At 55.4% G+C, this 21,801-nt stretch overlaps 2 protein-coding genes across 12 annotated transcripts in view; one reads left to right on the top strand and one right to left on the bottom strand.

The window, feature by feature from the left end:
- The window catches only part of STXBP5L (syntaxin binding protein 5L), a 746,575-nt gene that overhangs the window by 295,148 nt on the left and 429,626 nt on the right, over positions 1 to 21,801 (top strand). The window lies entirely within an intron of this gene.
- LOC140119706 (T-box transcription factor TBX15-like) overlaps positions 1 to 21,801 on the bottom strand; it is a 78,760-nt gene that overhangs the window by 20,415 nt on the left and 36,544 nt on the right. The window contains exon 2 of the mRNA XM_072139023.1: positions 6,002 to 6,218. Within this exon, the coding sequence (XP_071995124.1) occupies positions 6,002 to 6,218 (217 nt within the window). The remainder of the gene's footprint in view (positions 1 to 6,001; positions 6,219 to 21,801) is intronic.

The raw sequence follows: 21,801 nt of genomic DNA, 5'->3' as shown, positions 1-21,801 counted from the left end.
AGATGATTCCAGCTTTATGACATGGCGCATTATCCTGCTGAAAGTAGCCATCAGATGTTACAGGGGACATTGTGCTCATAAAGGGATGGACATGGGCAGCAACAATACTCAGGTAGGCTGTGGCGTTGTACCAAGGGGCCCAAAGACACCATGACACCACCACCACCAGCCTGAGCCGCTGATACAAGGCAGGATGGATCCATGCTTCCATGTTGCTGACACCAAATTCTGACCCTACCATCCGAATGTCGCAGCAGAAATCGAGACTCATCAGACCAGGCAACGTTTTTCCAATCTTCTACTGTCCAATTTCCATGAGCTTGTGCAAATTGTAGCCTCAGTTTCCTGTTCTTAGCTGAAAGGAGTGGCACCCGCTGTGGTCTTCTGCTGCTGTAGCCCATCTGCCTCAAAGTTGGATGTACTGTGCGTTCAGAGATGCTCTTCTGCCTACCTTGGCTGTAACGGGTGGCGATTTGAGTCACTGTTGCCTTTCTATCAGCTCGAACCAGTCTGCCCATTCTTCTCTGACCTCTGGCATCAACAAGGCATTTCCGCCCACAGAACTGCCGCTCACTGGATGTTTTTTCTTTTTCGGACCATTCTCTGTAAACCCTAGAGATGGTTGTGCGTGAAAATCCCAGTAGATCAGCAGTTTCTGAAATACTCAGACCAGCCCTTCTGGCACCAACAACCATGCCACGTTCACAGGCCACAAATCACCTTTCTTCCCCATACTGATGCTCGGGAGAACTGCAGGAGATTGTCCTGACCATGTCTACATGCCTAAATGCACTGAGCTGCCGCCATGTGATTGGCTGATTAGAAATTAAGTGTTAACGAGCAGTTGGACAGGTGTACCTAATAAAGTGGCCGGTGAGTGTATATTGTCAGAATTACAATTCTGGATCCCCAATTATGATTATATAGGGTACTCAGCAATATTGGTGCATTTAGTATGGACAATGCACCAATGATCCGTCGAGAACAGCGGCCACATAATATGGTCACAACTGGATCAGCGATGACTACTAGATCACTAGTGTTAGAATACCGCAACATCACTGGTAATAGACCAAGCCAGCGACATATGTCATGTCATCAAGACAGACCATGTAACAGTGGATCACCAGGGACTGAGCAGCAGGTAGTCTACAGCGCTCAGCTCGGACGCACCTGTCCCCTGCTTCAACTGCCACCAGTTTCTTGTCCCCATCACACCTGTCCTTTGCTGCACTTGTCGCCGCTGCCACACCTATCGTTTTTTTACCTGTCCTAGCAACACCTGTCCTCAGATTCAACTGTCCCCCCGCCACACCTGTTATCTGCTTCACCTGTCTCCCGCCACACCGGTCATCTGCTTCACTGATCCCTCCGCCACACCTGTCATCTGCATCACCTGTCTCCCGCCACACCTGTCATCTGCTTCACCGATCCCCTCTGCACACCTGTCATCTGCTTCACTGATCCCTTCGCCACACCTGTTATCTGCTTCACCTGTCTCCCGCCACACCTGTCATCTGCTTCACCGATCCCATCACCACACCTGCCATCTGCCTCACTGATCCCTTCGCCACACCTGTTATCTGCTTCACCTGTCTCCCGCCACACCTGTCATCTGCTTCACCGATCCCATCACCACACATGTCATCTGCTTCACCTGTCCCCCGCCACACCTATCGTCTGCTTCACCGATCCCCTCACCACACCTGTCATCTGCTTCACTGATCCCTTTGCCACACATGTTATCTGCTTCACCTGTCTCCCGCCACACCTGTCATCTGCTTCATCGATACCATCACCACACATGTAATCTGCTTCACCTGTCTCCCGCCACACCTGTCATCTGCTTCACCGATCCCCTCACCACACCTGTCATCTGCTTCACCGATCCACTCACCACACCTGTCATCTGCTTCACTGATCCCTTCGCCACACCTGTCATCTGCTTCACCGATCCCATCACCACACCTGTCACCTGCTTCACCGATCCCCTCACCACACCTGTCATCTGCTTCACCGATCCCCTCGCCACACCTGTCATCTGCTTCACCGATCCCATCACCACACCTGTCATCTGCTTCACCGATCCCCTCACCACACCTGTCATCTGCTTCACCGATCCCATCACCACACCTGTCATCTGCTTCACCGATCCCCTCACCACACCTGTCATCTGCTTCACCGATCCCCTCACCAAACCTGTCATCTGCTTCACCGATCCCCTCGCCACACCTGTCATCTGCTTCACCTATCCCCTCACCAAACCTGTCATCTGCTTCACCGATCCCTTCGCCACACCTGTTATCTACTTCACCTGTCTCCCGCCACACCTGTCATCTGCTTCACCGATCCCATCACCACACCTGTCATCTGCTTCACCGATCCCCTCGCCACACCTGTCATCTGCCTCACCGATCCCCTCGCCACACCTGTCATCTGCCTCACCGATCCCCTCGACACACCTGTCATCTGCTTCACCTGTCCCCCGACACACCTGTCATCTGCTTCACTGATCCCTTCGCCACACCTGTTATCTACTTCACCTGTCTCCCGCCACACCTGTCATCTGCTTCACTGATCCTTTCGCCACACCTGTCATCTGCTTCACTGATCCCTTCGCCACACTTGTTATCTACTTCACCTGTCTCCCGCCACACCTGTCATCTGCTTCACCGATCCCATCACCACACCTGTCATCTGCTTCACTGATCCCCTCGCCACACCTGTCATCTGCTTCACCGATCCCCTCGCCACACCTTTCATCTGCTTCACCTGTCTCCCGCCACACCTGTCATCTGCTTCACCTGTCTCTCGCCACACCTGTCATCTGCTTCACCGATCCCATCACCAAACCTGTTATCTGCTTCACCGATCCCCTCACCACACCTGTCATCTGCTTCACTGATCCCCTCACCACACCTGTCATCTGCTTTACCTGTCTCCCGCCACACCTGTCATCTGCTTCACCGATCCCCTCACCACACCTGTCATCTGCTTCACGGATCCCCTCACCACACCTGTCATCTGCTTCACCGATCCCCTCACCACACCTGTCATCTGCTTCACTGATCCCTTCGCCACACCTGTCATCTGCTTCAACGATCCCATCACCAAACCTGTTATCTGCTTCACCGATCCCCTCACCACACCTGTCATCTGCTTCACCGATCCCCTCACCACACCTGTCATCTGCTTCACTGATCCCTTCGCCACACCTGTCATCTGCTTCACCTGTCTCCCGCCACACCTGTCATCTGCTTCAACGATCCCATCACCACACCTGTCATCTGCTTCACCGATCCCCTCGCCACACCTGTCATCTGCTTCACCTGTCCCCCGCCACACCTATCGTCTGCTTCACCTGTCTCCCGCCACACCTGTCATCTGCTTCACCTGTCCCCCACCACACCTGTCATCTGCTTCACCTGTCCCCCACCACACCTGTCATCTGCTTCACCTGTCCCCCACCACACCTGTCATCTGCTTCACCGATCCCCTCGCCACACCTGTCATCTGCTTCACCTGTCCCCCGCCACACCTATCGTCTGCTTCACCTGTCTCCCGCCACACCTGTCATCTGCTTCACCTGTCTCCCGCCACACCTGTCATCTGCTTCACCGATCCCATCACCAAACCTGCCATCTGCTTCACCGATCCCCTCACCACACCTGTCATCTGCTTCACCGATCCACTCACCACACCTGTCATCTGCTTCACCGATCCCCTCACCACACCTGTCATCTGCTTCACCGATCCACTCACCACACCTGTCATCTGCTTCACTGATCCCTTCGCCACACCTGTCATCTGCTTCGCCTATCTCCCGCCACACCTGTCATCTGCTTCACCGATCCCCTCACCACACCTGTCATCTGCCTCACTGATCCCTTTGCCACACATGTTATCTGCTTCACCTATCTCCCGCCACACCTGTCATCTGCTTCACTGATCCCCTCACCACACCTGTCATCTGCTTCACCTGTCTCCCACACCTGTCATCCACTTCAACGATCCCCTCACTACACCTGTCATCTGCTTCACCTGCCTCCGCCACACCTGTCATCTGCTACCCCTGTCCCCTGCTAAACCTTTCATCTGCTGCACCTGTGCCCCTCTACACCTGTTCTCTGCTGCATCTGTCCCCTGCTATACCTGTCATCTGCTTCACCTGTCACCCGCCAAACCTGTCATCTGCTTCACTGACCCCCTCGCCACACCTGTCATCTGCTTCACCTGTCCCCCGCCACACCTGCCATCTGCTTCACCTATCCCCTCGCCACACCTGTCATCTGCTTCACCGGTTCCCCGCTACCTCTGTCCCCTGCTAAACCTTTCATCTGCTGCACCTGTCCTCAGATTCAACTGATTCAACTAATCCCCTCACACAACATCCACTTCACTGATCCTGTTGCCAAACCTGTCATCTGCTTCACTGATCCCCTCACCACACCTGTCATCTGCTTTACCTGTCATCTGCTTCACCTGTCTCCCACCACACCTGTCATCTGCTTCACCGATCCCCTCGCCACACCTGTCATCCACTTCACCGATCCCCTCGCCACACCTGTCATCTGCTTCACTGATCCCCTCACCACACCTGTCATCTGCTTTACCTGTCATCTGCTTCACCTGTCTCCCACCACACCTGTCATCTGCTTCACCGATCCCCTCGCCACACCTGTCATCCACTTCACCGATCCCCTCACCACACCTGTCATCTGCTTTACCTGTCATCTGCTTCACCTGTCTCCCACCACACCTGTCATCTGCTTCACCGATCCCCTCGCCACACCTGTCATCCACTTCACCGATCCCCTCGCCACACCTGTCATCTGCTTCATCGATCCCCTCGCCATACATGTCATCTGCTTCACCTGTCCCCCGCCACACCTGTCATCTGCTTCACCTGTTCCCCGCCACACCTGTCATCTGCTTCAACTGTTTCCCGCCACACCTGTCATCTGCTTCATCGATCCCCTCGCCATACATGTCATCTGCTTCACCTGTCCCCCGCCACACCTGTCACCTTCTTCACCTGTTCCCCCACCACACCTGTCATCTGCTTCAACTGTTTCCCGCCACACCTGTCATCTGCTTCACCTGTCCCCCGCCACACCTGTCAACTGCTTCACCTGTTCCCCCCCACACCTGTCACCTTCTTAACCTGTTCCCCCACCACACCTGTCATCTTCTTCACCTGTTCCCCGCCACTCCTGTCATCTGCTTCACTGATCCCTTCACCACACCTGTCATATGCTTCACCTGTTTCCCGCCACACCTGTCATCTGCTTCACCTGTTCCCCGCCACACCTGTCACCTTCTTCACCTGTTTTCCCACCACACCTGTCATCTGCTTCACCTGTTCCCCGCCACACCTGTCATCTGCTTCACTGATCCCTTAGCCACACCTGTCATATGCTTCACCTGTTTCACGCCACACCTGTCATCTGCTTCACCTGTCCCCCGCCACACCTGTCATCTGCTTCACCTGTCCCCCGCCACACCTGTCATCTGCTTTACCTGTTCCCGCTACACTTGTCACCTTCTTCACCTGTTCCCCCACCACAGCTGTCATCTGCTTCACCTGTTCCCCGCCACACCTGTCACTTTCTTCACCTGATCCCCGCCACACCTGTCATCTGCTTCATCTGTCCCCCGCCACACCTGTAATCTGCTTCACCGATCCCCTTGCCACACCTGTCATCTGCTTCACTTGTCCCCCCGTTACCCCTGTCCATTGCTACACCTTTCATCTGCTGCACCTGTCCCCCTGCTACAACTGTCCCTGGCCACACCTGTTATCTGCTACCCCCGTCCCCTGCTAAACCTTTCATCTGCTGTGCCTGCCTACCCTAACCCTACCACACCTGTCATCCACTGCACTTGTCCCCGGCCCCACCTACCCTTGTTCCATGTAAACATGTCAACTGCTGCACCTGTCCCCCTCCACACCTGTTCTTTGCTGCCCCTGTCGCACCTGTCTCCCGCTGCCGTGACTCACCTGCCGGCCTTGGTGATGATCATCTCTGTTCCGATGTCATGGAATCTCTTCCAGAGGTCGGCACACTGCAGCTCCACCTGGATCTCATCCATAGATGACACAGATAGAGGCTGGGGGTCGGGGACTCGTGGAGGCGCCAGGTCCGGGCAGGACTCATACGAGCAGGAGGTTCGCTCCGCCAGAACCTCAGTGTCTGAGCTTGTGCTGTGTTCAGAGTCTGCAGAGAAGATGCAGAGGACACCGGTCAGAAGACAGGACACAACATCAATGACTATAGCGCCCCCTAGATCACAGGGCAAATAACTGCTCCAGTCACATCCAGAACTGCACTCCCCCAACCTAAACTCCCATAATGCATTGCTCAAGGACAATTTGCCCCCCAGGAGCAACAGATTTAACTGCTTGTTACATTCTGGAAACTAGTGACTGCAGCTCTGGATGTGAATAGAGAATATGATGATATCAAAGCAGAATTTTGACTGCAGCTTTAAATGCAACTGGAGAATACAGGATTATGACTGCAGCTATGGGTGTGATTGGAGAACACGATAAGATGTATGTGCATCTCATAACAGTGACCTCCACAGCCCCCATAACACTGACCTCCACATCCCCCATAACACTGACCCCCGCAGCCCCCCATAACACTGACCCCCACATCCCCCATAATAAGGATAGGTGTATTATAACTTGTGATCTATGATGAGCTCTTCCGGTGACCTGGTATAACCTGAGCCCTGGTCACACTCATCCTCATCATCCTCTCTCCTGCTGCTGCTCCTCTGGGCTCCTGCTGAGATTCCTGTGTCCTCCCCGCCCCCTGCTGGTCAGGATGTGGTACTGCAGCTGGGTCCTGGCTGTGTGGATGGGATGGAAGGAATTGGATCAGTGATGGGGAACCTTTTAGAGACCAAGTGCCCAAACTACAACCAAAACACAGCAGATTACCCCCCCCCCCTCCTCTGCCCCATTGTATTGGTGATAGAGGAAGAACTGCAGGCTGGAGCAGGAGCTCCGCTGATCCTCCTGCAGCCGGCCGCCCGCAGAGAGGGGTCTGAGTGCCACCACCAGTCACAGCGCCCCCTAACATGGCAGCACAGTGCACAGCTGGGTGAGACATGACGGATGGCAGCAGCTGGCAGAGGGCAGCTCCTCCTGGCACCCGCAGTGTCAGCGCAGAGGATGAGCACCTGTTACACCGCGACTCAGAACAATGCGCCATTATACACAGTACAGAGGGGGCTCAGAGCGGAGAGAGGGGTGCTGCACCCCATTACACCACATCACTGGAGTAAATAGGGGGCGCTATGACAGAGGAAGAGGAGGACAGAGGAGTCTGGAGGAGGAGGAGGAGGACAGAGGAGTGAGGAGGAGGACAGAGGAGTCTGGAGGAGGAGGAGGAGTCTGGAGGAGGAGGAGGACAGAGGAGGAGGACAGAGGAGTCTGGAGGAGGAGGACAGAGGAATCTGGAGGAGGAGGAGGAGTCTGGAGGAGGAGGAGGACAGAGGAGTCTGGAGGAGGAGGAGGAGGAGGACAGAGGAGTCTGGAGGAGGAGGAGGACAGATGAGTGAGGAGGAGGACAGAGGAGTCTGGAGGAGGAGGAAGACAGAGGAGTCTGGAGGAGGAGGAGGACAGAGGAATCTAGAGATAGGAGGAGGACAGAGGAGTATGGAGGTGGAGGACAGAGGGGTCTGGAGGAGGAGGACAGAGGAGTCTGGAGGAGGAGGAGGATGAGGACAGAGGAGTCTGGAGGAGGAAGAGGACAGAGGAGTCTGGAGGAGGAGGAGGAGGACAGAGGAGTCTGGAGGAGGAAGAGGACAGAGGAGTCTGGAGGAGGAGGAGGACAGAGGAGTCTGGAGGAGGAGGAGGACAGAGGAGTCTGGAGGAGGAGGAGGAGGACAGAGGAGTCTGGAGGAGGAGGAGGACAGAGAAGTCTGGAGGAGGAGGAGGACAGAGGAGTCTGGAGGAGGAGGAGGACAGAGGAGTCTGGAGGAGGAGGAGGAGGAGGAGGACAGAGAAGTCTGGAGTATGAGCTCCGTGGAGCAACCACATAGACTTAAAGAAATATGGAGACTCTGTTGCAAAAGCGAAAAAATGTACAACCATTACCATAGCACCAAGAGCACAGAACAAGCCCCCTGCCCCATGTAGAGCTCCCGGAGCAAGCCCCCTGCCCCATGTAGAGCTCCAGGAGCATAAACAAGCCCCCTGCCCCATGTAGAGCTCCAGGAGCATAGAACAAGCCCCTGCCCCATGTAGAGCTCCAGGAGCACAGAAAAAGCCCCCTGCCCCATGTAGAGCTCCCGGAGCAAGCCCCCTGCCCCATGTAGAGCTCCAGGAGCATAAACAAGCCCCCTGCCCCATGTAGAGCTCCAGGAGCATAGAACAAGCCCCTGCCCCATGTAGAGCTCCAGGAGCACAGAAAAAGCCCCCTGCCCCATGTAGAGCTCCAGAAGCAAGCCCCCTGTCCCATGTAGAGCTCCAGGAGCATAGAACAAGCCCCAGCCCCATGTAGAGCTCCAGGAGCATAGAACAAGCCCCCTGCCCATCTATAGGTCCAACGCCAATGATGAAGCCCCTGCCTCAAGTAAAGTGGCCTAACAGTGGCAATAATAGTCCAGGACATGGGTGGTCTTGTGGCTGAAGCCTTGCTGGATGTTACTGCTACTCTTCCAGCTCTCACAATGGTAAGGATCCCTGTGGGGCACTCTGGCTGATAACGGTCCTCTGCTGATGTTATAGGAGGGGCCCATAGCGAGACCATACCATCCAACCTACAGCCTGTTTATTGTCCAAACCAATGGAACAGTGGTAACAGCAATAAAGGATAGGTCACTGGTGGAAGACACAAAGACAAGAAGGAGTTGCCCTATGGAAAGTTCTGGGTTGCCAGCCAATTCTAATAGCCTGCTTTCCACCAGGTGACATTAATAGTAGACACAGGATATGACTATTAAAATATTCAAATTAGCGAATATACCTGTTGAGACTCTATGGGGGTCATTTACTAAAGGCCCGATTCGCGTTTTCCCGACGTGTTACCCGAATATTTCCGATTTGCGCCGATTGTACCTGAATTGCCCCTGGATTTTGGCGCACGCGATCGGATTGTGGTGCATTGGCGCCGGAATGCACGCGACGGAAATCGGGGGGCGTGGCCGAACGAAAACCCGACGGATTCGGAAAAACCGTCGGATTTAAAAACGAAATTGTGTCGCGAAAATTTCACTCACCTTCATCCAGGATAGGGCGGTGTATTTCGAGGCATTCCAGCGGACTTCAGCGCAGCCACCTGGTGGACGACGGAGGAACTACAATCATAAATCCCGGCCGGACCCGAATCCAGCACAGAGAACGCGCCGCTGGATCGCGAATGGGCCGGGTAAGTAAATCTGCCCCTATGGGTCAGATTTATCAATAGTGATGCAAACAGTGCAGCAGAGTATCGGTGACTGGCACAAGGTCCTCAATAGTCTGGTGCACCCGGCACACGCCAATTGTACATAAACTGAGTAACTGTCAGGGGCAGCTGTAATAAATGTGGCGCACGGCCTGACTCTGCACTGGAACAGCCCTTAATGTGCAGAATTTTGCGGCATGGTGGACCAAACATCTGGCGCAGACGCTTAAGAAATCCATGTACAAGCAGTTTGCCCGTCAGACAGAAAACTGGCGGAAACACTTAACAGTCGCCCCATCTCCAGAGCAGGTGACTGAGCCAGACTGCAGGACTGACAGGAAGACACTACAGACACTGCCCAGCGGAGCTATAGTAAGGACCCCAAGCATCAGGAGCAAGACCCTACACCAAGGACAGCTCCAAGAATAAGCCCCCTGCCCCAAGGACAGCTCCAGGAATAAGCCCTCTGCCCCAAGGACAGCTCCAGGAATAAGCCCCCTGCCCCATGGACAGCTCCAAGAATAAGCCCCCTGCCCCAAGGACAGCTCCAGGAATAAGCCCCCTGCCCCATGGACGCCCTCTGCCCCATGGACAGCTCCAGGAATAAGCCCCCTGCCCCAAGGACAGCTCCGGGAATAAGCGCCCTGCACCAAGGACAGCTCCAGGAATAAGCCCCCTGCCCCAAGGACAGCTCCGGGAATAAGCGCCCTGCACCAAGGACAGCTCCAGCAATAAGCCCCCTGCCCCAAGGACAGCTCCAGGAATAAGCCCCCTGCACCAAGGACAGCTCCAGGAATAAGCCCCCTGCCCCAAGGACAGCTCCAGGAATAAGCCCCCTGCCCCAAGGACAGCTCCAGCAATAAGCCCCCTGCCCCATGGACAGCTCCAGCAATAAGCCCCCTGCCCCAAGGACAGCTCCAAGAATAAGCCCTCTGCCCCAAGAACAGCTCCAGGAATAAGCCCCCTGCCCCATGGACAGCTCCAGCAGTAAGCCCCCTGCCCCAAGGACAGCTCCAGGAATAAGCCCCCTGCCCCAAGGACAGCTCCGGGAATAAGCGCCCTGCACCAAGGACAGCTCCAGGAATAAGCCCCCTGCCCCAAGGACAGCTCCGGGAATAAGCGCCCTGCACCAAGGACAGCTCCAGCAATAAGCCCCCTGCCCCAAGGACAGCTCCAGGAATAAGCCCCCTGCACCAAGGACAGCTCCAGGAATAAGCCCCCTGCCCCAAGGACAGCTCCAGGAATAAGCCCCCTGCCCCAAGGACAGCTCCAGCAATAAGCCCCCTGCCCCATGGACAGCTCCAGCAATAAGCCCCCTGCCCCAAGGACAGCTCCAAGAATAAGCCCTCTGCCCCAAGAACAGCTCCAGGAATAAGCCCCCTGCCCCATGGACAGCTCCAGCAGTAAGCCCCCTGCCCCAAGGACAGCTCCAGGAATAAGCCCCCTGCCCCAAGGACAGCTCCAGGAATAAGCCCCCTGCCCCAAGGACAGCTCCAGGAATAAGCCCTCTGCCCCTAGGACAGCTCCAGGAATAAGCCCCCTGCCCCAAGGACAGCTCCGGGAATAAGCCCCCTGCCCCATGGACAGCTCCAGGAATAAGCCCCCTGCCCCATGGACAGCTCCAGGAATAAGCCCCCTGCCCCATGGACAGCTCCAGGAATAAGCCCTCTGCCCCTAGGACAGCTCCAGGAATAAGCCCCCTGCCCCAAGAACAGCTCCAGGAATAAGCCCCCTGCCCCATGGACAGCTCCAGGAATAAGCCCCCTGCCCCATGGACAGCTCCAGGAATAAGCCCCCTGCCCCAAGAACAGCACCAGGAATAAGCCCCCTGCCCCATGGACAGCTCCAAGAATAAACCCCCTGCCCCTAGGACAGCTCCAGGAATAAGCCCCCTGCCCCATGGACAGCTCCAGGAATAAGCCCCCTGCCCCATGGACAGCTCCAAGAATAAACCCCCTGCCCCATGGACAGCTCCAGGTATAAGCCCCCTGCCCCAAGGACAGCTCCAGGAATAAGCCCCCTGCCCCATGGACAGCTCCAGCAATAAGCCCCCTGCCCCATGGACAGCTCCAAGAATAAGCCCCCTGCCCCATGGACAGCTCCAGGAATAAGCCCCCTGCCCCATGGAAACCTCCAGGAATAAGCCCCCTGCCCCATGGACAGCTCCGGGAATAAGCCCCCTACCCCATGGACAGCTCCAGGAATAAGCCCCCTGCCCCATGGAATAAGCCCCCTGCCCCATGGACAGCTCCAGGAAAAAGCGCCCTGCCCCAAGGACAGCTCCAGGAATAAGCCCACTGCCCCAAGGACAGCTCCAGGAATAAGCCCTCTGCCCCAAGGACAGCTCCAGGAATAAGCCCCCTGCCCCATGGACAGCTCCAGGAATAAGCCCCCTGCCCCATGGACAGCTCCAGGAATAAGCCCCCTGCCCCATGGACAGCTCCAGGAATAAGCCCCCTGCCCCAAGGACAGCTCCAGGAATAAGCCCCCTGCCCCATGGACAGCTCCAGCAATAAGCCCCCTGCCCCATGGACAGCTCCAAGAATAAGCCCCCTGCCCCATGGACAGCTCCAGGAATAAGCCCCCTGCCCCATGGAAACCTCCAGGAATAAGCCCCCTGCCCCATGGACAGCTCCGGGAATAAGCCCCCTACCCCATGGACAGCTCCAGGAATAAGCCCCCTGCCCCATGGAATAAGCCCCCTGCCCCATGGACAGCTCCAGGAATAAGCGCCCTGCCCCAAGGACAGCTCCAGGAATAAGCCCCCTGCCCCATGGACAGCTCCAGCAATAAGCCCCCTGCCCCATGGACAGCTCCAAGAATAAGCCCCCTGCCCCATGGACAGCTCCAGGAATAAGCGCCCTGCCCCATGGACAGCTCCAGGAATAAGCCCCCTGCCCCATGGACAGCTCCAGCAATAAGCCCCCTGCCCCATGGACAGCTCCAAGAATAAGCCCCCTGCCCCATGGACAGCTCCAGGAATAAGCCCCCTGCCCCATGGAAACCTCCAGGAATAAGCCCCCTGCCCCATGGACAGCTCCGGGAATAAGCCCCCTACCCCATGGACAGCTCCAGGAATAAGCCCCCTGCCCCATGGAATAAGCCCCCTGCCCCATGGACAGCTCCAGGAATAAGCGCCCTGCCCCAAGGACAGCTCCAGGAATAAGCCCACTGCCCCAAGGACAGCTCCAGGAATAAGCCCTCTGCCCCAAGGACAGCTCCAGGAATAAGCCCCCTGCCCCATGGACAGCTCCAGGAATAAACCCCCTGCCCCATGGACAGCTCCAGGAATAAGCCCACTGCCCCATGGACAGCTCCAGGAATAAGCCCACTGCCCCAAGGACAGCTCCAGGAATAAGCCCACTCCCCAAGGACAGCTCCGGGAATAAGCCCTCTGCCCCAAGGACAGCTCCAGGAATAAGCCCTCTGCCCCAAGGACAGCTCCAGGAATAAGCCCCCTGCCCCAAGGACAGCTCCAGGAATAAGCCCCCTGCCCCATGGACAGCTCCAGGAATAAGCCCCCTGCCCCATGGACAGCTCCAGGAATAAGCCCCCTGCCCCATGGACAGCTCCAGGAATAAGCCCCCTGCCCCAAGGACAGCTCCAGGAATAAGCCCCCTGCCCCATGGACAGCTCCAGCAATAAGCCCCCTGCCCCATGGACAGCTCCAAGAATAAGCCCCCTGCCCCATGGACAGCTCCAGGAATAAGCCCCCTGCCCCATGGAAACCTCCAGGAATAAGCCCCCTGCCCCATGGACAGCTCCGGGAATAAGCCCCCTACCCCATGGACAGCTCCAGGAATAAGCCCCCTGCCCCATGGAATAAGCCCCCTGCCCCATGGACAGCTCCAGGAATAAGCGCCCTGCCCCAAGGACAGCTCCAGGAATAAGCCCACTGCCCCAAGGACAGCTCCAGGAATAAGCCCTCTGCCCCAAGGACAGCTCCAGGAATAAGCCCCCTGCCCCATGGACAGCTCCAGGAATAAACCCCCTGCCCCATGGACAGCTCCAGGAATAAGCCCACTGCCCCATGGACAGCTCCAGGAATAAGCCCACTGCCCCAAGGACAGCTCCAGGAATAAGCCCACTGCCCCAAGGACAGCTCCGGGAATAAGCCCTCTGCCCCAAGGACAGCTCCAGGAATAAGCCCCCTGCCCCATGGACAGCTCCAGGAATAAGCCCACTGCCCCAAGGACAGCTCCGGGAATAAGCGCCCTGCCCCATGGACAGCACCAGGAATAAACCCCCTGCCCCATGGAATAAGCCCCCTGCCTCCACCATCCAACAATCATTCCTGGCTTGTTCGTTCATGTACAGCCAGTGATCAACTTCCACTGAGAACTATTTTCAGGAAGAATCAGTATAAAATAATATAGTAAAACCTGATGTTATTAATATCTCATACTCCAGGAGTAGTTTTGCGTGGTCGTTGCATCTCCCCCCCCCCCCCCCGGCCGCGCCCCCCAGCGTGGCCACTATCATACACCGGCGCTCCGGATAAATCTATCACATATCCCGTCCGCACTCGGCACAGATTTCCCAGGAATAGTCCTCTGCAGTTTTTCACCTGTTCCTTCACTGCATGCGGGGGGTTAAGCCCAACCAGATCCAAACTAGTCCAGAAAGGGGCAACACACACCCCTCCTCCACCTGACAGCTGCCAGAAGGGGGGGGGACTCCCAGAGATATAAGTTACAGAAAATCTCAGAAACAGCGAGGAGATAAGTGTCCCCTGCCGAGACCTCCAGCAGCCAAACGCGTCACATGTGACCAGACACCACGTGCATTGTCACTAAGATCCTGCACCCGATATCCTGCATGTGTCGCTTCCCTGCTCAGGTCCCTGGAGTTCACCTTCTTCTTCCTGGTGCATTTAAGTGCATTGTCCATGTATAATGCGCTGTGCGGGGAGTCACTAAGATCCTGCGCCCGATATCCTGCATGTGTCGCTTCCCTGCTCAGGTCCCTGGAGTTCACCTTCTTCTTCCTGGTGCATGTAAGTGCATTGTCCGTGTATAATGCGCTGTGCGGGGAGTCACTAAGATCGTGCACCCTATATCCTGCATGTGTCGCTTCCCTGCTCAGGTCCCTGGAGTTCACCTTCTTCTTCCTGGTGCATGTAAGTGCATTGTCCGTGTATAATGCGCTGTGCGGGGAGTCACTAAGATCCTGCGCCCGATATCCTGCATGTGTCACTTCCCCGTTCAGGTCCCTGGAGTTCACCTTCTTCTTCCTGGTACATGTAAGTGCATTGTCTGTGTATAATGCGCTGTGCAGGGAGTCACTAAGATCCTGCACCCGATATCCTGCATGTGTCGCTTCCCCGCTCAGGTCCCAGGAGTTCACCTTCTTCTTCCTGGTGCATGTAAGTGCATTGTCCGTGTATAATGCGCTGTGCGGGGAGTCACTAAGATCGTGCACCCTATATCCTGCATGTGTCGCTTCCCTGCTCAGGTCCCTGGAGTTCACCTTCTTCTTCCTGGTGCATGTAAGTGCATTGTCCGTGTATAATGCGCTGTGCGGGGAGTCACTAAGATCCTGCGCCCGATATCCTGCATGTGTCACTTCCCCGCTCAGGTCCCTGGAGTTCACCTTCTTCTTCCTGGTACATGTAAGTGCATTGTCTGTGTATAATGCGCTGTGCGGGGAGTCAATAGGATCGTGCGCCTGATATCCTGCATGTGTCGCTTCCCCGCTCAGGTCCCCGGAGTTCACCTTCTTCTTCCTGGTGCATGTAAGTGCATTGTCCGTGTATAATGCGCTGTGCAGGGAGTCACTAAGATCCTGCACCCGATATCCTGCATGTGTCGCTTCCCCGCTCAGGTCCCCGGAGTTCACCTTCTTCTTCCTGGTGCATGTAAGTGCATTGTCCATGTATAATGCGCTGTGCGGGGAGTCACTAAGATCCTGCGCCCGATATCCTGCATGTGTCACTTCCCTGCTCAGGTCCCTGGAGTTCACCTTCTTCTTCCTGGTGCATGTAAGTGCATTGTCCGTGTATAATGCGCTGTGCGGGGAGTCACTAAGATCCTGCACCCGATATCCTGCATGTGTCGCTTCCCCGCTCAGGTCCCAGGAGTTCACCTTCTTCTTCCTGGTGCATGTAAGTGCATTGTCCGTGTATAATGCGCTGTGCGGGGAGTCACTAAGATCATGCGTCCAATATCCTGCATGTGTCGCTTCCCCGCTCAGGTCCCCGGAGTTCACCTTCTTCTTCCTAGTGCATGTAAGTGTATTGTCCGTGTATAATGCGCTGTGCGGGGAGTCACTAAGATCCTGCGCCCGATATCCTGCATGTGAGGCTTCCCCGCTCAGGTCCCTGGAGTTCACATTCTTCTTCCTGGTGCATGTAAGTGCATTGTCCGTGTATAATGCGCTGTGCAGGGAGTCACTAAGATCCTGCACCCGATATCCTGCATGTGTCGCTTCCCCGCTCAGGTCCCCGGAGTTCACCTTCTTCTTCCTGGTACATGTAAGAGCATTGTCCGTGTATAATGCGCTGTGCGGGGAGTCACTAAGATCCTGCGTCTGATATCCTGCATGTGTCACTTCTCCGCTCAGGTCCCTGGAGTTCACCTTCTTCCTCCTGGTGCATGTAAGTGCATTGTCCGTGCATAATGCGCTGTGCGGGGAGTCACTAAGATCCTGAACCCGATATCCTGCATGTGTCACTTCCCCGCTCAGGTCCCCGGAGTTCACCTTCTTCTTCCTGGTGCATGTAAGTGCATTGTCCGTGTATAATGCGCTGTGCGGGGAGTCACTAAGATCGTGAACCCGATATCCTGCATGTGTCACTTCCCCGCTCAGGTCCCTGGAGTTCACCTTCTTCTTCCTGGTGCATGTAAGTGCATTGTCCGTGTATAATCCTCTGTGCGGGGAGTCACTAAGATCCTGCCCCCGATATCCTGCATGTGTCGCTTCCCCGCTCAGGTCCCTGGAGTTCACCTTCTTCTTCCTGGTGCATGTAAGTGCATTGTCCGTGTATAATGCGCTGTGCGGGGAGTCACTAAGATCGTGCGTCCGATATCCTGCATGTGTCACTTCCCCACTCAGGTCCCCGGAGTTCACCTTCTCCTTCCTGGTGCATGTAAGTGCATTGTCCGTGTATAATGCGCTGTGCGGGGAGTCACTAAGATCCTGCCCACGATATCCTGCATGTGTCACTTCCCCGCTCAGGTCCCCGGAGTTCACCTTCTTCTTCCTGGTACATGTAAGTGCATTGTCCGTGTATAATGCGCTGTGCGGGGAGTCACTAAGATCCTGTGCCCGATATCCTGCATGTGTCACTTCCCCGTTCAGGTCCCAGGAGTTCACCTTCTTCTTCCTGGTGCATGTAAGTGCATTGTCCGTGTATAATGTGCTGTGCGGGGAGTCACTAAGATCCTGCGCCCGATATCCTGCATGTGTCGCTTCCCCGCTCAGGTCCCCGGAGTTCACCTTCTTCTTCCTGGTGCATGTAAGTGCATTGTCCGTGTATAATGCGCTGTGCGGGGAGTCACTAAGATCCTGCGCCCGATATCCTGCATGTGTCGCTTCCCCGCTCAGGTCCCCGGAGTTCACCTTCTTCTTCCTGGTGCATGTAAGTGCATTGTCCGTGTATAATGCGCTGTGCGGGGAGTCACTAAGATCGTGCGCCCGATATCCTGCATGTGTCACTTCCCCGCTCAGGTCCCCGGAGTTCATCTTCTTCTTCCTGGTGTATGTAAGTGCATTGTCCGTGTATATTGCCCTATGCGGGGAGTCACTAAGATCGTGCGCCCGATATCCTGCATGTGTCACTTCCCCGCTCAGGTCCCAGGAGTTCACCTTCTTCTTCCTGGTGCATGTAAGTGCATTGTCCGTGTATAATGCGCTGTGCGGGGAGTCACTAAGATCCTGCACCCCATATCCTGCATGTGTCGCTTCCCCGCTCAGGTCCCTTGAGTTCACCTTCTTCTTCCTGGTGCATGTAAGTGCATTGTCCGTGTATAATGCGCTGTGCGGGGAGTCACTAAGATCCTGCGCCCGATATCCTGCATGTGTCGCTTCCCCGCTCAGGTCCCCGGAGTTCACCTTCTTCTTCCCGGTGCATGTAAGTGCATTGTCCATGTATAATGTGCTGTGCGGGGAGTCACTAAGATCGTGCACCCGATATCCTGCATGTGTCACTTCCCTGCTCAGGTCCCTGGAGTTCACCTTCTTCTTCCTGGTGCATGTAAGTGCATTGTCCGTGTATAATGCGCTGTGCGGGGAGTCACTAAGATCGTGCACCCTATATCCTGCATGTGTCGCTTCCCTGCTCAGGTCCCTGGAGTTCACCTTCTTCTTCCTGGTGCATGTAAGTGCATTGTCCGTGTATAATGCGCTGTGCGGGGAGTCACTAAGATCCTGCGCCCGATATCCTGCATGTGTCACTTCCCCACTCAGGTCCCTGGAGTTCACCTTCTTCTTCCTGGTACATGTAAGTGCATTGTCCATGTATAATGCGCTGTGCAGGGAGTCGCTAAGATCCTGCACCCGATATCCTGCATGTGTCGCTTCCCCGCTCAGGTCCCTGGAGTTCACCTTCTTCTTCCTGGTGCATGTAAGTGCATTGTCCGTGTATAATGCGCTGTGCGGGGAGTCACTAAGATCCTGCACCCGATATCCTGCATGTGTCGCTTCCCCGCTCAGGTCCCAGGAGTTCACCTTCTTCTTCCTGGTGCATGTAAGTGCATTGTCCGTGTATAATGCGCTGTGCGGGGAGTCACTAAGATCCTGCACCCGATATCCTGCATGTGTCACTTCCCCGCTCAGGTCCCCGGAGTTCACCTTCTTCTTCCTAGTGCATGTAAGTGCATTGTCCGTGTATAATGTGCTGTGCGGGGAGTCACTAAGATCCTGCGCCCGATATCCTGCATGTGAGGCTTCCCCGCTCAGGTCCCTGGAGTTCACATTCTTCTTCCTGGTGCATGTAAGTGCATTGTCCGTGTATAATGCGCTGTGCGGGGAGTCACTAAGATCGTGCCCCGATATCCTGCATGTGTCGCTTCCCCGCTCAGGTCCCCGGAGTTCACCTTCTTCTTCCTGGTACATGTAAGAGCATTGTCCGTGTATAATGCGCTGTGCGGGGAGTCACTAAGATCCTGCGTCTGATATCCTGCATGTGTCACTTCTCCGCTCAGGTCCCTGGAGTTCACCTTCTTCCTCCTGGTGCATGTAAGTGCATTGTCCGTGTATAATGCACTGTGCGGGGAGTCACTAAGATCCTGCTCCTGATATCCTGCATGTGTCGCTTCCCTGCTCAGGTCCCTGGAGTTCACCTTCTTCTTCCTGGTGCATGTAAGTGCATTGTCCGTGTATAATGCACTGTGCGGGGAGTCACTAAGATCCTGCTCCTGATATCCTGCATGTGTCACTTCTCCGCTCAGGTCCCTGGAGTTCACCTTCTTCCTCCTGGTGCATGTAAGTGCATTGTCCGTGTATAATGCACTGTGCGGGGAGTCACTAAGATCCTGCTCCTGATATCCTGCATGTGTCGCTTCCCTGCTCAGGTCCCTGGAGTTCACCTTCTTCTTCCTGGTGCATGTAAGTGCATTGTCCGTGTATAATGCGCTGTGCGGGGAGTCACTAAGATCCTGCGCCCGATATCCTGCATGTGTCACTTCCCCGCTCAGGTCCCTGGAGTTCACCTTCTTCTTCCTGGTACATGTAAGTGCATTGTCCATGTATAATGCGCTGTGCAGGGAGTCACTAAGATCCTGCACCCGATATCCTGCATGTGTCACTTCCCCGCTCAGGTCCCTGGAGTTCACCTTCTTCTTCCTGGTGCATGTAAGTGCATTGTCCGTGTATAATGCGCTGTGCGGGGAGTCACTAAGATCCTGCACCCGATATCCTGCATGTGTCGCTTCCCCGCTCAGGTCCCAGGAGTTCACCTTCTTCTTCCTGGTGCATGTAAGTGCATTGTCCGTGTATAATGCGCTGTGCGGGGAGTCACTAAGATCATGCGTCCAATATCCTGCATGTGTCGCTTCCCCGCTCAGGTCCCCGGAGTTCACCTTCTTCTTCCTAGTGCATGTAAGTGTATTGTCCGTGTATAATGCGCTGTGCGGGGAGTCACTAAGATCCTGCGCCCGATATCCTGCATGTGAGGCTTCCCCGCTCAGGTCCCTGGAGTTCACATTCTTCTTCCTGGTGCATGTTAGTGCATTGTCCGTGTATAATGCGCTGTGCGGGGAGTCACTAAGATCGTGCCCCGATATCCTGCATGTGTCGCTTCCCCGCTCAGGTCCCCGGAGTTCACCTTCTTCTTCCTGGTACATGTAAGAGCATTGTCCGTGTATAATGCGCTGTGCGGGGAGTCACTAAGATCCTGCGTCTGATATCCTGCATGTGTCACTTCTCCGCTCAGGTCCCTGGAGTTCACCTTCTTCTTCCTGGTGCATGTAAGTGCATTGTCCGTGTATAATGCACTGTGCGGGGAGTCACTAAGATCCTGCTCCTGATATCCTGCATGTGTCGCTTCCCCGCTCAGGTCCCTGGAGTTCACCTTCTTCTTCCTGGTGCATGTAAGTGCATTGTCCGTGTATAATGCGCTGTGCGGGGAGTCACTAAGATCGTGAACCCGATATCCTGCATGTGTCACTTCCCCGCTCAGGTCCCTGGAGTTCACCTTCTTCTTCCTGGTGCATGTAAGTGCATTGTCCGTGTATAATGCGCTGTGCGGGGAGTCACTAAGATCCTGCCCACGATATCCTGCATGTGTCACTTCCCCGCTCAGGTCCCCGGAGTTCACCTTCTTCTTCCTGGTGCATGTAAGTGCATTGTCCGTGTATAATGCGCTGTGCGGGGAGTCACTAAGATCCTGTGCCCGATATCCTGCATGTGTCACTTCCCCGTTCAGGTCCCAGGAGCTCACCTTCTTCTTCCTGGTGCATATAAGTGCATTGTCCGTGTATAATGCGCTGTGCGGGGAGTCACTAAGATCCTGCGCCCGATATCCTGCATGTGTCGCTTCCCTGCTCAGGTCCCCGGAGTTCACCTTCTTCTTCCTGGTGCATGTAAGTGCATTGTCCTTGTATAATGTGCTGTGCGGGGAGTCACTAAGATCGTGCGCCCGATATCCTGCATGTGTCACTTCCCCGCTCAGGTCCCCGGAGTTCATCTTCTTCTTCCTGGTGTATGTAAGTGCATTGTCTGTGTATAATGCGCTGTGTGGGGAGTCACTAAGATCCTGCCCCCGATATCCTGCATGTGTCACTTCCCCGCTCAGGTCCCAGGAGTTCACCTTCTTCTTCCTGGTGCATGCAAGTGCATTGTCCGTGTATAATGCGCTGTGCGGGGAGTCACTAAGATCGTGCACCCGATATCCTGCATGTGTCACTTCCCCGCTCAGGTCCCTGGAGTTCACCTTCTTCTTCCTGGTGCATGTAAGTGCATTGTCCGTGTATAATGCGCTGTGCGGGGAGTCACTAAGATCCTGCACCCCATATCCTGCATGTGTCGCTTCCCCGCTCAGGTCCCTTGAGTTCACCTTCTTCTTCCTGGTGCATGTAAGTGCATTGTCCGTGTATAATGTGCTGTGCGGGGAGTCACTAAGATCCTGCGCCCGATATCCTGCATGTGTCACTTCCCCGCTCAGGTCCCCGGAGTTCACCTTCTTCTTCCTGGTGCTTGTAAGTGCATTGTCCGTGTATAATGTGCTGTGCGGGGAGTCACTAAGATCCTGCACCCGATATCCTGCATGTGTCGCTTCCCCGCTCAGGTCCCCGGAGTTCTCCTTCTTCTTCCTGGTGCATGTAAGTGCATTGTCCGTGTATAATGCGCTGTGCGGGGAGTCACTAAGATCCTGCGCCCGATATCCTGCATGTGTCACTTCCCCGCTCAGGTCCCCGGAGTTCACCTTCTTCTTCCTGGTGCATTTAAGTGCATTGTCTGTGTATAATGCGCTGTGCGGGGAGTCACTAAGATCCTGCACCCCATATCCTGCATGTGTCGCTTCCCCGCTCAGGTCCCAGGAGTTCACCTTCTTCTTCCTGGTGCATTGTCCGTGTATAATGCGCTGTGCGGGGAGTCACTAAGATCGTGTGCCCGATATCCTGCATGTGTCGCTTCCCCACTCAGGTCCCCGGAGTTCACCTTCTTCTTCCTGGTGCATGTAAGTGCATTGTCCGTGTATAATGCGCTGTGCGGGGAGTCACTAAGATCCTGCACCCCATATCCTGCATGTGTCGCTTCCCCGCTCAGGTCCCTGGAGTTCACCTTCTTCTTCCCGGTGCATGTAAGTGCATTCTCTTCCGACACAATTTGAAAGTTAAATCCCGTGCTTAGTCCGAATCAGTCGAATCATCCGATGGCACTGTCCCCAGACGTGTGGGACGCCATTGGTTTCCTGCCTCAGTATGTGTCCTGCTATGTGTTTTATGTCCCAGGTCACATG

This window comes from Engystomops pustulosus, chromosome 2, assembly GCF_040894005.1.
Source record: "Engystomops pustulosus chromosome 2, aEngPut4.maternal, whole genome shotgun sequence".
In the NCBI taxonomy this organism is placed as follows: Eukaryota; Metazoa; Chordata; class Amphibia; order Anura; family Leptodactylidae; genus Engystomops; species Engystomops pustulosus.
The sequence above is the reverse complement of the archived record's forward strand: the minus strand, read 5'-3'. Positions and strand labels throughout refer to the sequence as shown.